The sequence below is a fragment of the Sciurus carolinensis genome, chromosome 17 (genome assembly GCF_902686445.1).
Source record: "Sciurus carolinensis chromosome 17, mSciCar1.2, whole genome shotgun sequence".
Taxonomy (NCBI): domain Eukaryota; kingdom Metazoa; phylum Chordata; class Mammalia; order Rodentia; family Sciuridae; genus Sciurus; species Sciurus carolinensis.
In genome coordinates, this window is record NC_062229.1 from 3,340,992 (window position 1) to 3,354,352 (window position 13,361).

The 13,361-nt window shown below is 60.6% G+C and overlaps 1 protein-coding gene across 8 annotated transcripts; it reads right to left on the reverse strand.

Annotated features, from left to right (window-relative positions):
• Nucleotides 1-3,185: 3,185 nt before the first annotated feature.
• Nucleotides 3,186-12,785, reverse strand: LOC124968681 (uncharacterized). 8 transcript variants are annotated; one of them, XM_047531374.1, is made up of 4 exons: nucleotides 11,905-12,785; nucleotides 11,104-11,213; nucleotides 10,385-10,632; nucleotides 3,186-10,221 (listed from the first exon to the last, which is right to left on the reverse strand). In XM_047531374.1, the coding sequence occupies exon 4, from the start codon at nucleotides 6,689-6,691 to the stop codon at nucleotides 5,726-5,728; it is 966 nt and encodes a 321-aa protein (XP_047387330.1). In that variant the 5' UTR covers nucleotides 6,692-10,221; nucleotides 10,385-10,632; nucleotides 11,104-11,213; nucleotides 11,905-12,785; the 3' UTR covers nucleotides 3,186-5,725. The 8 variants fall into 8 exon arrangements, 7 of the variants coding, with proteins under 7 accessions (XP_047387330.1, XP_047387332.1, XP_047387328.1 ...); XR_007105817.1 differs by lacking the exons at nucleotides 10,385-10,632; nucleotides 11,905-12,785 and having other exon boundaries at nucleotides 3,186-5,826; nucleotides 8,238-10,221; nucleotides 11,104-11,897; XM_047531376.1 differs by lacking the exon at nucleotides 10,385-10,632 and having other exon boundaries at nucleotides 3,186-10,047.
• Nucleotides 12,786-13,361: the final 576 nt, after the last annotated feature.

A 13,361-nucleotide genomic window follows, 5' to 3' on the forward strand; every position in this document is an offset into this window, starting at 1 on the left:
GTTCTTTAGTTCTCTATTAGTAAGGCAGTTGTCAAGGAAGAACATATTGATGTTAAACGCGTCAACAGGGACTTTGATTTTAGGTTAGGTTTGGCTTTTATTAATTTAGGTGTTTAGAAACGAGAGTCTTAACTATGAGAAGTTATTCATCTGAATGATTATGGCTAAAATTAAAATGTGGTATTTTTCACAATTACACTGGATATTATAATGTAAGTTTGGAAATCTAAGTGCAGTTGTTTTTCGTTGAACTAAATGTTATGATTTTCTCAAAAAAAAAAAAGAATTGCTCCTTTCTGGGTCTTAACCTGAAGTTGAGGATACTTGGAGTTAAAAGTCACACAGGTGTAATTCTGTATGCATACAAAAAGTTTCACCTGGGTTTTAAGGAAAGTGGTGTAAACAGAATAAAGCATTCCGACTTACGAAAAAGGAGTCAGATTAGTCCACTCGGAGCTTCTGCCTGAGGCGGGAGTCCGTGAGAGCCAGGTGCTGGGCAGGAGGTCACACCGAGGGTTCCTGGGCTTTGGCTGGATGTGTCTGTGGCCTCCAGACTGGGGTCCACCCGCTCTCATTTGCCCCCATGCTGGGACAAAGGCGTGGCCTTCACATGTGAGATCTTAAGGGGGCCCAGCACCCCGAGTGCCTAGCGACTAACTGGCCTGTCACATCCGGGGGTGGACATTGCCCGTCACAAAGGACACAGCAAGGAGCTAATGCGTTCCAGGAGGAAAGGGTTTGCCCCAGGGAGAAACACATATAAGTACACACATACATATTGCATTACAGTATATGCGTACATACGCCCCCTCAGGAGAGGGACATTAGTGGAGACCCATCCTCTTCTGTGCAAATTAAAAAAACAAACAAGCCTGAATGGAGTCAGCTTGGTCAGACACCCTGACCATGTGGTTTTACGCATTCGTAGAGGTGCACTTTGCCAGGCTGAAGTGATCTGTGGCGACAGTCCCCTTCAGAACTATATAGAAACAGCAAATTTATTTGGAGACTTATTTATGTCATTTAATGTTCTGTAACTGGATAAAGGGAACCTGTTACCAATAATATTTCCATAAACACACACATATGCATACATGTATATAATTTTGTGTAACTTTATCCACTGGGGTGGAAATTTAAGTGTATTTTTTTTGATATTTTGTTTTAGTCGTAAGTGGACACAATACCTCTATTTTATTTTTATGCAGTGCCGAGGATCGAACCCAGGGCCTTGCGTGCTAGGCGAGTGCTCTACCCCCGAGCCCCAGCCCCAGCCGATTTAAGAGTATTTTTAAAATTTTCTTATTTGTTTTAATTTTAAGGGTATTTTTAAAGACAACTAGGGGAATCTGGTTTGTTTAAAGGTTGATATTGTAAGGCATGAAAGCTTTACAATTTTTCCACTTTTTCCATAAAAAGGTTAGGGGCTCCCTTAGTTTGTGTTTAATTCCTGTTTCAGGTGCGATGCTGCAGGGTGTTTTCTGCCAAGAGCCCACCTGGCCCTGGGCGAGGCTGCCTCTTGCCCTCCTCCATACTAGGACGGCGCCTTGGTAGGCTGGACTTAGGCTCATTTAAAGCTCCATTCAAAAAGTAGATTTCTTGTTGTAAAGGTTACTGGCATCCCAAAATAAGCAAGGGACACGATGCAAAACTAAGTAAAGGCTTGGATAAATTGCAAAAGGTATATATATAAGATAGCAAGAGAGTTTTAAAAGAAAGGTTTATAAAGGAGCTCTCTGTGACTGCGTTGATGAATTTATGGAACTTTGTGGAAGCAAAATAGATACTGAAGATGTATCAGTGTTATGATAGAAATTGTTTCTTGGTTCAAAGCTATTGTGCACACTGGATGTTTTCGGCTTTGTTAACTTCGTTTTGTATTTTCCTTATAGAACTTTATGACTTTTGCCCCTTAGTGTTTTGCAAAAGTTCTAACAGAACAACCTGAGTTCATCTGAGAGAATAAGCCATCACCTACAGAACGGGCAGGACATACGGCTGGCTGACTTCCAGGACTAATACCGACCCAGCTAAGTGGAAGGGGCCATGATAAAATCATACACATTAAAGTTACTGGCGAAACTGGCCTGCTGGATGTTCAAAACCAAAACTTGGAAACCAAAGTCAGGGCCAAGTAAAAGGGCCAAGGAAAAAGCAGCCAGTATTTTGACCCTGGCCCTCTGAGGTCAACCAGGACCAGGGAAGGATGGGACCCTTTTAAAGGCCCTACAACACGGTGAGTCACTGACCTCCCGATTAGGGGGAATGAGAGGACCCTAGAGAACAGGAAGCCAGCCAGTGCACATTCTGCAAAGAGGAAGATCATTGGAGAGGGAGATGTCCCTGATGCTTCCAAGGGAAGCCACATGTGGTCAGCAAGACCCTGACCCATCCAGGCAGAGGGAACCACTGGCAGAGGAAAGCTAAAGGAGCCAAGGGGCTTCTCCCACATTCCCAAGGGTGCTCTCTGAGGAATCTTAACAACAGACAGAAAAAAGATCAGGTCTGACCAACTTGCCTTGGACACCTGGCAGGAGGGCATACCCAAAGCACAGCCATACCTGGGCATTTACAAGAAAAGACAAGGGTTCTTTTAGTAACTAGAGGTGTACACTGTGTCAGTCCTCCCGGAAGTAAGCAAAAAGGGGCGGTTATAAAGGAAGGGTCTTTACACAGGAGTGTCTGACCAACAGCACCAACAGCTGCCAGCCGTGAGTCCGTTCTGACCTGCCTGCGCTCCCGACCACCGTGATTATCATGAGCTGCTGCTGAGGCTGCTCTTCTAGATTCTGCAGTTCATCGCCTGGCGATGCGATTTCCGTCACGAACTGGGAAGGGGGCAAGTTTCAGTGGAGCTGGAAAGGACCTCACCAAGTGCTGCTGATCCCGGGACGGCTGTCCCAGCGGCTGGAGGGAAGCGCCCTGCGCCATGGGCGATTTCCGCCTCAGAGTTGCTCCGTTCAGAATGAATGGCAATACCGAAGAGTACAGAGTACGACAAAGTGAAGCCGAAAGGTATGAAAGGAAAAAGGAGGGATTCGTGAGAAACAGAAAATCTGGTGGTCCAGTTTCAGAATATGATAATCAGCCTTGGTTGGATCCACTCTCAGCCATTTTAACTGCAGCCCTTCCCTTTGCCCTCCCCAATTAAAAAAAAAATCGTAGTTGTACATGGACAGCGTGGCTTTATTTTATTTGTTTATTATTGTTTTTCTTAATGTGGTGCTTAAGATCCAACCCGGAGCCTCATGCGCTAGGCAAGCGCGCTGCGGCTGGGCTACAGCCAGCCCTGCTCGCCCGCCCCAATATTAAAGTCAGCCAATCCCATGGACGTCGGCCCTGAGCTCCACCAATCAGGGCAAGGGGCGGTGCTGGGCTAGGGATATAAGGAGGCGGCCCTGCGGCCCCGGCATTGGCCCTGCTCTGGAGAAATGAAGTGAGCCGCTGCCCACCCACTTTGACCGTGGGTGTGATTTCTTGCAGGACTTCGGTATTTCTAATGGTTGGGACCCTGGCCCTGCCTTTTGCTCTCTGAAACACCTGGGTGAGGGTCTGCTCGCGGGGATCTCCCGCTTCCCACTCGCGTGGTTGGGCTTCTGCTGGCACCACCGCTGCTGTCCGCAGGAGTGAGCTCCCAGCCCAGGGAGGATCTGAGCGGAATGGCCCTATTGTGTGCTCGACACACCTCCAGCACCCCAGAGGCGCCATGAGGAGCTTCATCCTTCCTGCGGCCGGGTCAGGAGGTCTCTGCCCGGCGCTCCTGGTGCCAGCCAGGACTGGAGCTGGAGGGGAGCTCTGCCTGGCCTCCCTGTCCTGGCTTCCTAGTGCTGTGGTTCAGATCCACTCTCTGCCCTGTGGCCAGATGGATTATGAGGGTGATGCTGTCTTGGGGGGTCCCCACACCTGCACTCAGGACCCTGAGCCCCTGGAGCAACATCTGTCCATCCATCACCAGCTCCTGGGTTGGGTGTGGGCCAGGGCAGGAGCAGCCAGGCCTGGGGGCTGACGGCGATTTTCCCTAACCCTGCTGAGCCTCTCCAGGCCGGCAGCACCTGGCTCAGCCCTGCAGGGCAGGCGAGGCAGGATGCCTACTGGCACAGGGGTGGTGCTCCCAGGGTGGGCTGTCACCGTGGCCAAGCCTTGACCTGGGTGAGCCTGCTCGCCAACTCGGCACCTACCCCAATCTGAGCCCCCAGCCCAGGCTGAGCTCCACACAGCTGAGCCCCAATTGCGGAGATTTGAGTTGCTGGTGACCATCTTTCTGGGGCATTTGGGTCTGGGACTCTACCCACACTGACCCCTCGGCCATCCTGTCACTCCACAGGGACTGGGACCGATGCACGCTCCTTTGACAGGGCAGGAAGCAGGTGCGGGCCCAGATCCTGCCACCCAAGCGGCCCGACAGGCTCCCTGCGCAGCTGCCGACCTGGCGTGCCAACCCCAGCTCCCCCTGCCTCAGCCAGCCCAGCTCCCGCAGCACCCCCAGGGCGCCCGCCTCTGCCCTCCGTCACTGCTGTCCACCCTCATGCGCTTTCTCCTTTGGCTTTGTGTCCAGGGCCATTTCCGTGGGAACTTCTCGGTATCATTGCCTTTCCTGAGCTCTGGTCACAAGCTGTGGTGCAGGTGGCTTCGGATCAGGCTGTCTGGCCTTGGAATGCAGTCGCCCAGTCACTGGCCGGAGGTCCCAGCCTGTGGGGTCTGAGGAATATCTGCCCAGTCCCAGGGAGCGTCCCTCCTGAGCGTGCTGTGTGTCCTGAGAGGTGTCCTGGGCCTTTCTGGGGATGGCACTCAGGCAGGCCGACCTGGCAGGGCCCAGATCTCCTCCCTCAGGCACAGGACGAGCTGGGACTGGTTGAGATGAGGCGAGGCCAAATGCACCCCCTTGCTGGGGTCTCTGCCCTCCTCGGACCCCCAGTGCCTCCTTTGACCCGGGCAGGTGGGCGATGGAATCGTACCTGCTGGAAATTCCATCCCCCAGGCCTCTGGGCCGCCAGCCAGGGGGTGCTGGCAGGGCAGGAGGAGGGGAGGGGACCCCGGCCTGGGCGGGCAGACTGTGTTCCATCCATGCAGCTGGGGCTCGGGCAGGGAGTGGGGCCTGGGGCACTGGGTTGCCCCCAGGTGCCTTCGTGAGACCCACGGGGGGTTGTCAAGCTCCTCCACGCCTCGAACAATTCCAGATGGAGGGGGTCGAAGAGAAGTCGTGCAAGAGGGAGACGCTCAGTCCTCAGACACTGGTCCAGGTGGAGGGTGAGCACGGAGCCCCAGGGGCTGTGGGGGACAGCACCGGGGCCCCCCGCCATGCCCCAGCCTGGGAGGAAGCCGGGGCCTGGCCTCCAGACACCTCCCGCCCCTGCAGCCGGGTGGCGGGAGAGGGGCCCCAGGTGTGCGGCGTGGGGCGCAGCTGGTCAGAGGCACTGCAGCCCAGGCTTCCCCTGCCCAGGGCCCTGTCCATCCTCCACCCGCCCCCTGAAGGCATTGCTGGCCTCCCTGAGGACTCATCAGGAAGACGGGGAGATGAGGTGAGACCTCAGACTCAGCCACCTACCCCAGCCCTCTCCCCACCCCCAGCATGTTCCAGAATGTTCCGGAAGTCCTCTTTACAGTCCTAATCCACCTGCAGCCCCTGGGCGGAGGTGGAGGTGGAGGTGGGCCACACCTGGGCCCATCTGGTCGCAGAGCTCTTGACCCTGAGAGCTTTGGAGAACAGACTGGCCCGGCAGCTGTGTCACCTAGGTGTGACCCGGCACTTCTCTGGGCTTCTGCCTCCTGCTTGCAAGATGGAACCGACGCGGGTATCCTGGTCATCCTCCTGACTCTCCAGGGTCTCTGCAGGGCAGACAGTGGGCGGGGAGAGAAACCCGCGGGTCTGGGTCCCTGGCTCGCTCTCTCCTCCGTGGTATTTTGAAAAACCTGGCCTCCCCTGCTCGTCAAGGGGTGCTGGGGCTGCGGAACGGAGGGGGAGCAGGGACGTCCAAGGTGACAGGAACCTGGCATCCCCTGCCACCCGCCCCCGGCCTTTCTTCACCCAGCCCCCTGGCACGTCGGGGTCTGCCTGCCCGGCACCCCAGCCCGCGGGTTCCCGCGGCTTGAATTTCAGCCCGGTGGGGAGAGGTGGGGGCTGGACATGCTTCATTTTCCAGTTTCGGTAAATAAAAGCTGTGGGGCCATCATTTGTCGACTGGAAAAAAAGCCCATTGCAAAACGGAGTGTGAAAAGACAATAGCGTGTGGGTGCAGCCGTCGGGAGGGCGGGACAAAGGGGCCTTTCTCTCTCTGGAAAGGTTTTGGGGAGCAGGCACGTGATGGCTGAGAAGCAGAAAACCAGGGGCGGTATTTTGTGAGAAAGAAAAAGCTGTTGGGACGAAGAGGTTAAAAAGGTTTTCTGCTTCCTCGGCTTGATTTGGGGGTGTTTTCAAGTCCTCTAAGACACCTGTCATTCCACCAGCCAAGAACAAAAACAAAAAACCAGGAATGTTGGCGAGAGTTGCCAGGCCCGGCGCTGTGGGCGCCCTTGGAGATGCCACGTGCAGAAGGTGCCGAATGTGCCCCTGCCCGCTCTGTCCCATGATTGTCCTCTGGAGAGCAGCACTTGCCCCACTTTCCCCCACCCAGGCTCTCAGAATGTTCCGGAAGCTCTCCTTGAGAGTTGGCACCCACCTGCAGCCACTCAGGCTCCAGGCAGCTGCAGCCATGATCCGCGGGGTGGTGGTGCTGGGGATGGGATCGCGAGCCAGATGGGAGTTTCAGGCCACATCGCGCCATCCTCAGCTCTGGTTTGTCCCAAGCCTCCAGTGACCGCCACCGCAAAGCTGTGAACCCCGAGGCCTCTCTGCCTGTGCCCCTCACTCTTCATGCCCCAGGACCTTTGCAGGCACTGCCTAGAACCCTCGTGCCCCTGACACCCAGATGGCTCCAGTGCGTCCCCCACAGTGTGCCTGGGCCCGCCCTGGCCTTAGTTTCCCACAGCGGCCAGTCCCGTCCACGAGCTCACAGGGCTGGGTGTGTCTCGGGTAGGACACTCGCCCAGCGTGTGAGAAGCCTGGCTTCGCCCCCGGCTACACACACACACACACTCACGGGGCAAGCACTGCAATGATTTGCCCGACTCGTAAACCAGACACGTGGTTCACTGTCCCTGGACCAACACCCCCACCAGAATGTCCACCCGGAGGGCTCTCCCTGCTCCTTAGGGACCCCTGGAAGGAGGGCCGACTCCCTGGGGGTCAGTTGACACGCGGCGGGTGAACAATGAACCGGCGCAAAGATAAACAGAACAGTCCCGACGCACCTGGTCAGTGTCCCCCCAGACCGGGTGCCCCGGGGACCTGGCACCCAGTAGGAGCCAAGTACATGAGAGTGTGGCCTGGAGAGCTGGGGCGCAGGAAGTCTTGGGGGGCGCCGCGCCTGTCTCGGGCACCCCCAGGTGAGGCGTCCCCACCCAGGTGACAGGCGGCGCCCGCAGGGCCCTGGACAGAGGCCTGCGGCAGGCGCGGGCAGGCAAGGAATGCTCTGGCCCAGGCCGAGGGATAAACAGGCCCCTTGGAAGGCGGTGGCGGGTGGGGGACGCTTTGAACCTCCAGCTTGGCTGGGGATGTTTGGACGGGGCAGGCGGCCAGGGGGTGTCATCAGGGCTAAAATTAGCCTCCGTTCCCGCTCAGCCCCTCCCCGGGCAGGAGGAGGCTGGGCGCCTGGATGTGGCCGGCCAACTCCTGTCCCCAACCCGGCCTGGTCTGCCCAGCCAGCCCCCGCCCCAGGCCGCGGGTCCCCATCCCAGCGCTCGGGTGACGGCCATGGCACGGAGAAGCCGCTGGCCCGGCCGTGCTCTCAGGCGTTAGGGGACGCGCCCTGGCCGCCCTCCAGGCTCCCGAGGGGCGGCGACACCGGGCTCCTCAGAACAGGGCAACTAGCTTCTCAGGAAGTGCCTGCTGGTCCTGCGCCCGGCCAGGGACCCTGGACACCCGCACCGGGCCAGGAGGTCAGGAGGCGGCACGTGGGGAGGACGCGGGGACACTGCCCAGGTGCACAGGGTGCAGAGTCACCTCTGCTTCCCCGGCAGATGTGGGCGCCTGTCCCCCAGGAGCCCCAAGGTCCAGCACCAAGTGGGGCACACGTGACTGGGAGGCCTGGGCCCCTGGTGGGCTGTGGTGACCACAGAGCCGGGTGGAGGGCTCGGGAAGGGCCCGGCTGCTGGGCAGCGTCCTGCCGTCCCGCCCGCCCGGACAGACGGCCTCGCTTTACCTTCCAACCGCGTCCTGGTCTGGGTGTGGGGAGGGTCCCGGGCACTGGGAGGCACGTGGGCCAGGCAGGCTCTCTGGGGCCTTCAGGTGGCCTGTGACTGGTGGAGAGGGGCCCCCAGGCCAGCAGCCACCTCCCGGTCCCCTGCCCTGGCTCCTTATCCATCGTTAACGGGTCACTGGGCGGGTGTGGGCGGAGCCCCTGGGGCTCCACAGGTCAGCCTCGCACACAGGGTGGACGGTACTGAGGGCCCATCGCACCAAGGGTCTGGGCGGGGTGCAAACAGGTGACCCCATGTCCAGCCTGACACTTCCTTTCACCCGGAAGTGAGGACCGGGCTGGCACCACTGCCCACCTGGGGGTCCTCCTGTCAGGGCCTCAGATGCCCAGACTGCTCCACCCCCGGCACGGGCAGGTGGAGCCCCGCTGAGCCTCACCCCCAGGTGGCGGGGGGCCAGGCCTGGGGGCCGTGCCCAGGGCCTCTGAGCCACCTCGGTACTGTTCCTGCCCTAGGCCACTATGTTCCCCTGTGCAAACACCTCATGCTTTATCACCTGTTCTCCAGGAAGTCTCCGTAGACACCCAGGCTGTCCCTTCTTGCCATGTGACCCCATTACAGCCTTGCTCAGCCTGGTCACTGGACCGTGAGCCTCAGGAGAGTGAACCAGGACTGTCTCGGCCACCACTGTGTCCCTAGTGGCCAGCACACAGCAGACAGAAGCGTTCCAGTGTCAGCCAGATGCTCTGGCTCCACCTCCATCTGCTGTGTGACCTTGGATAAGTGAACATCTCTCTCTGAGCCTTGTTTGTTTCATCTGTAAAATGGATACCAACGCCTTCCTTCCAGCCCAAAAGGCACCGAGATGGCAAAGAAGTCCCGTGGTACAGAAGGTGCTGGACCTGTGCGGGGCACCCAGGAGGCAGCTCAACAAGTGTTTACTTAAAAATCGGGCAAATTTAAACAAGATCCCACGACACACTTTAGAGTGACCCAAATCCAGAATGCCAGCAGGGGCCTGGAGAGGACGCGGAGCAGGGGCGCTCAGGTGGCCGCCGAGGCAGCCGGGCAGGCGCTCACAACCCAACCTGCTCCAGGTGCCACCCAGCTCGGCCCTGATGTCACCCGGAGGGGCAGAAAACAGATGCCCCTCGGAACCTGCATGTGGACATCCACAGCGGCCGGACGGGGACGCAGCGCCCTGGGCTTCCGGGCGAACGGACGACGGCAGCTCGGTGGAGCCCAGGAAAGGAGTCTGTGAGCCCGGCAGGGGGACGCGGCCATGGACCCCAGCCGGGAGGCGCCCGCCTGCCTCTGCGTTCTCGTGAGGGGCCAGTGGTGGAGAGGGGGACGTGCAGGGACCGCGGGCGGTCACCCTGCAGCCGATGAGCCCCTTCCCACGTCTACCGAGGTGACCCTGGGGTCACGCTGGGGACTTCGGCGAAGGACGTCTTGTCTCACTCGCCCATCAGCTGTGGCAGCCGTAACCTCGGAGGCAAGACCGGGAGCTGCGTGGGTGGCAGGCGGCTGCGGGCACCCCAGTCCGTGCTTCTCGAATTTTCTGTAAACCTAACCTGCTCAGACAAGTTGACTGGTGCTCAGGGAGGGTGTGGGCACATCACCCACGTGCCAGGTGGCGTCCGGAGGGCTCTGGCGTGGCAGCCGGATGGTGGGGAAGGCCGGGAAGAACACCTCTGCCATGAGAACACCGTGGAATATTACGCCACCATTAAAAAGAGTGGGGATCCTTCATTAGGAGGAGGAAATCCAAGCTGCTGTTAAAGGACGAAGGAGCAGCCGCCTGTGGTATGGTTTCTGTGGGGAACAGGAAATCCGCAGGCATGCGTTTCAGCCTGGAAGGCCTTGGAAAGGCCAAACTAGAAACCTGGCAGGCGGCCTCTGAGGGTGGATGTGGGACGGGGACGGCTGAGATTGAGTCCCCAACACCCTTTGGAATCCTTTGACTTCTGTGGCCCAAATCTGTTTTACCTATTGAAAAAAAAAAACCTATAAAATATATTTTAGAAAGACTGCTGTGGAAGTAGACAGCACAACAAAAGGGTCGGCGGGGTTTAAAGGGGCCCCATGGCTCTCCGGCCAGGCGGCTGGCAGCCCCTCTGCGTGGGGGGATAATGCGCCCCGGGTGGCCGACCTGGCTCGCCCCTCTCCTTTGCTGGTTCAGCAACTCTTCAGAGTCCAGGGGCCTTGGAGGTGAGAGAGGGCTGGGTGGGGGACTGGCCCTCTAGGCTCCGGGCAGAGACCACCAATGGTGAGGCTGGAGGCTGAGCCAGGCCTGCCTCTGGATCCAGACTCCGGGGAGGCTCAGAGCAGAGTACCTGACGGGTCTGGGGCTGCTCCACGCCTCAGCTTCCCGAGGCAAGTGGCTCCCTGCGGGTGTCCCTAGTGGAGGCAGGACACACCCCAAGATGGCCTAAGGCCAGGAGCAGGGGACGGAGAGGGGCTGCTAGGTTCCCAGCCTCCACGGCGAGTCAGCTGGATGAGGGAAGGGCACCTCCCGGCCTCCCCTCCAGGCTTTGAGGCCATGACTGCCGGCTTCAGGCTGCAAGGTGGTCCTCCGTGCCAGCCTCCTGCGGCCGCCTCCGCCTCCAGCACACCCCTGCTGGGCCGCGCCCTCGGAGCCCAGTGCTGCCCGTGGAGGCCTCTGCTGGAGCAGCTCCTCCAGGAAAGGTGGGCCCTCCTGCTCCCGCGACTCCGTCTGGCAATGTAGCTGCTCATTAAAGACTTGCCAGCGGAGTCCTGATCCCGAGCCCCAGCATGGACGGCTTCTCCCCCGGCCATGCCAGAGCCAGGCCCAGCAGGAAGTGGGCCACAGGCAGGTGGCAGACTGGGGGCCTCCTGTCCTCCGCTCACCTGGGGACTCACTGGTGCCGGCCGTCTTGAGCCCGGCCCTCAGGAGGCACGCAGGCCGCTGGGATTCGGAAGCTGCCAGGGGCCAGGCTGGAAGGTGGAGTCGTGGGCCGCTGACCGGGTGGGAAGAGGAGGTGGTCTCAGCTGAGCGCGGAAGGAGGTGAGGAGCGGAAGGGTGGGGACGGCCGGGGAGCCTGTCCTGTGGACTGGCCCTGGGGCAGGACGGAGCCTGGGAGAGAGGCCAGGGTGTCCTTGTTGAGTCCCCGTGATGCTCCTGCGGGCGGCACGGACCCGGCCCGAAGCCTCTGGGGGTGTACCCTCCGAGGGGACCCCTTCGCTGAGGCCCCGCCTGGCCCCCACGGCCGAGGAGCAGGCTCGGCCTGACCTGCAGGGCAGCCTTCAGGGTGAGGCAGCGCAGACCTTTCCTGAGCTGGTCGCCTGGGGCCTGTCACAGGGATGGGCAGCTGGCATCACCGCCGCAGGGGGAAGGTGGCCAGGGGGCTGGCAGCGCTGCAGGGTGCAGGGAGCACTCGCCTCTGCCCTAGGGAGGGCCGCGGCACGAGGCACGGGGCGCACAGGTGCCCCCTGGCCGCTGCGGGGGCGGGCGGGACCCCTGGAACAGGGGCGACTTGGTTGGCCCAAGGGTGGAATGACCGGGGCTGGACAAGGGGCGCGTCGGGCGGTTCTGAAGGCAGGGGCTCCTGGGCGAGGAGGAGAGGGGCCAGCCTAGCAGCCCTGTGGGGGAGGGCGCAGCAGCACCCGAGTCCTAGCCTACCCCAGGGGAACGTCCCCCGGGAGCCTCACCTGGCCCCTCCGTTTGCTTCTTGAGGGAGAGTCTCACTAAGTCCTCCAGGACTTGGCTAAGTTGCTGAGGCTGGTCTCGAACTTGCCATCCTCCCGCCTCAGCCTCCACAGCCCCTGGGATGACAGGTGTGGCCACCGCGCCGTCCCACAGCACTTCCCAGGGTCCTGCAAGGGCTGCTGGGGCCGCTCCGCGCTGATGACCAGAGCATTCGCGAAGTCCTTGGGAGAACCACCGCGAGCTCTCCACCCAGAGCCAGCAGGAGGGAAGCTTGGGGTCCCCTGCCCCGGGTGCAGGGCCTGGAACGCGCCCCACCACAGCTCCCGTCTTCCCTGTTCCTAAGCTCAGAGCCCTGGTGGCCTGGGAGGGGCTGGCCAGCACCTCTCCAGGCTGGGCCCCTGGGGCGTGGGCTCCCTGGCCCCCTGCCTGGGGTGCACTTGCCTCTCAGGCTCACTGGAGCCCCCTCCTCCTTGGGTCTCCCTTTGACCCCTCCCGTCCCCCTCCTGGTGACTTGGGGCCAGGGGCTATGTCCAGCTCAGTCTCTGCCCCCAGGGGCTTCTGTAGCAGGAGGCGGGTGGGACACTCCAGCCAGCGAGCGGCCTCACAGGGCCTGCGTGGGGGGCAGGGATGACGTCAGCCCCTCACAACCTTGTAAATGTTTATGGGCCAGGGGGCCTGGTTTGGGGGTTCCCTGGAGCCCCATGAGCAGCCACCCGCTCCTGCCCCACTCTGGGGGGCCTGGCAGACCTGCTCCAGCACTGGCCACCGGCCCAGAAAGGGCTGGGTGGGCGGCAGGCACAGCCCAGGTATGGGCCACCTGAGGCTGGGAGGCGGGAAGGGGCTCTTGGCCTGGAACTGTCCCCGCTCCCTGGGAGCCTTTGTATCAGCCGTCCTGAGGCCTGGGGCCGGGAGGACCTGCAGGAGGGCGAGGCCTGGGCAGGGCTCTCGTGGGCTGTGGGCAGCTCCAATCCTCCCAGGGCTGGGGCCGAGGCGGTGTGGCCTGCTCTCGAACCACCCCCGCTGGACGCGAGCAGGGTGGACAGGAAGGAAGTGCAGTGTGGCATGCTGTGGGGAAGGGACGCCGTCTGCCCTGCAGCATCCATCAGAGCAGGGTGGCCTCGCTGCCCCCTGGTGGCCTCGGGGACGGGCCTGCGGGAGGGGTGCTGCCCGGTGGCTGAGGCCTGGTGAGATGCCATCCAAGGCCAGAGGCAGCAGCCAAGGCTCTGGGATTTGAACCCGGTTCCTTTTCATGGGTGTCTCCATCCTCCTCTGTGAGTCCCAGGCCCAGGCTCAGGCACCCAGCCCTGGACACACCCCAGCTAGCGTTGGGTGCCCTGAGGGCCAGCACTCGTGACACCTGGACACAAGTCCAGGGAGGGTGAGAGGCGGGGGCTGGGAGAAAGGCCTTGGAGTCGCTGGAGAGGTGAGGCTGCAGCAAGGGGGACCCGGCCCAGCCTGC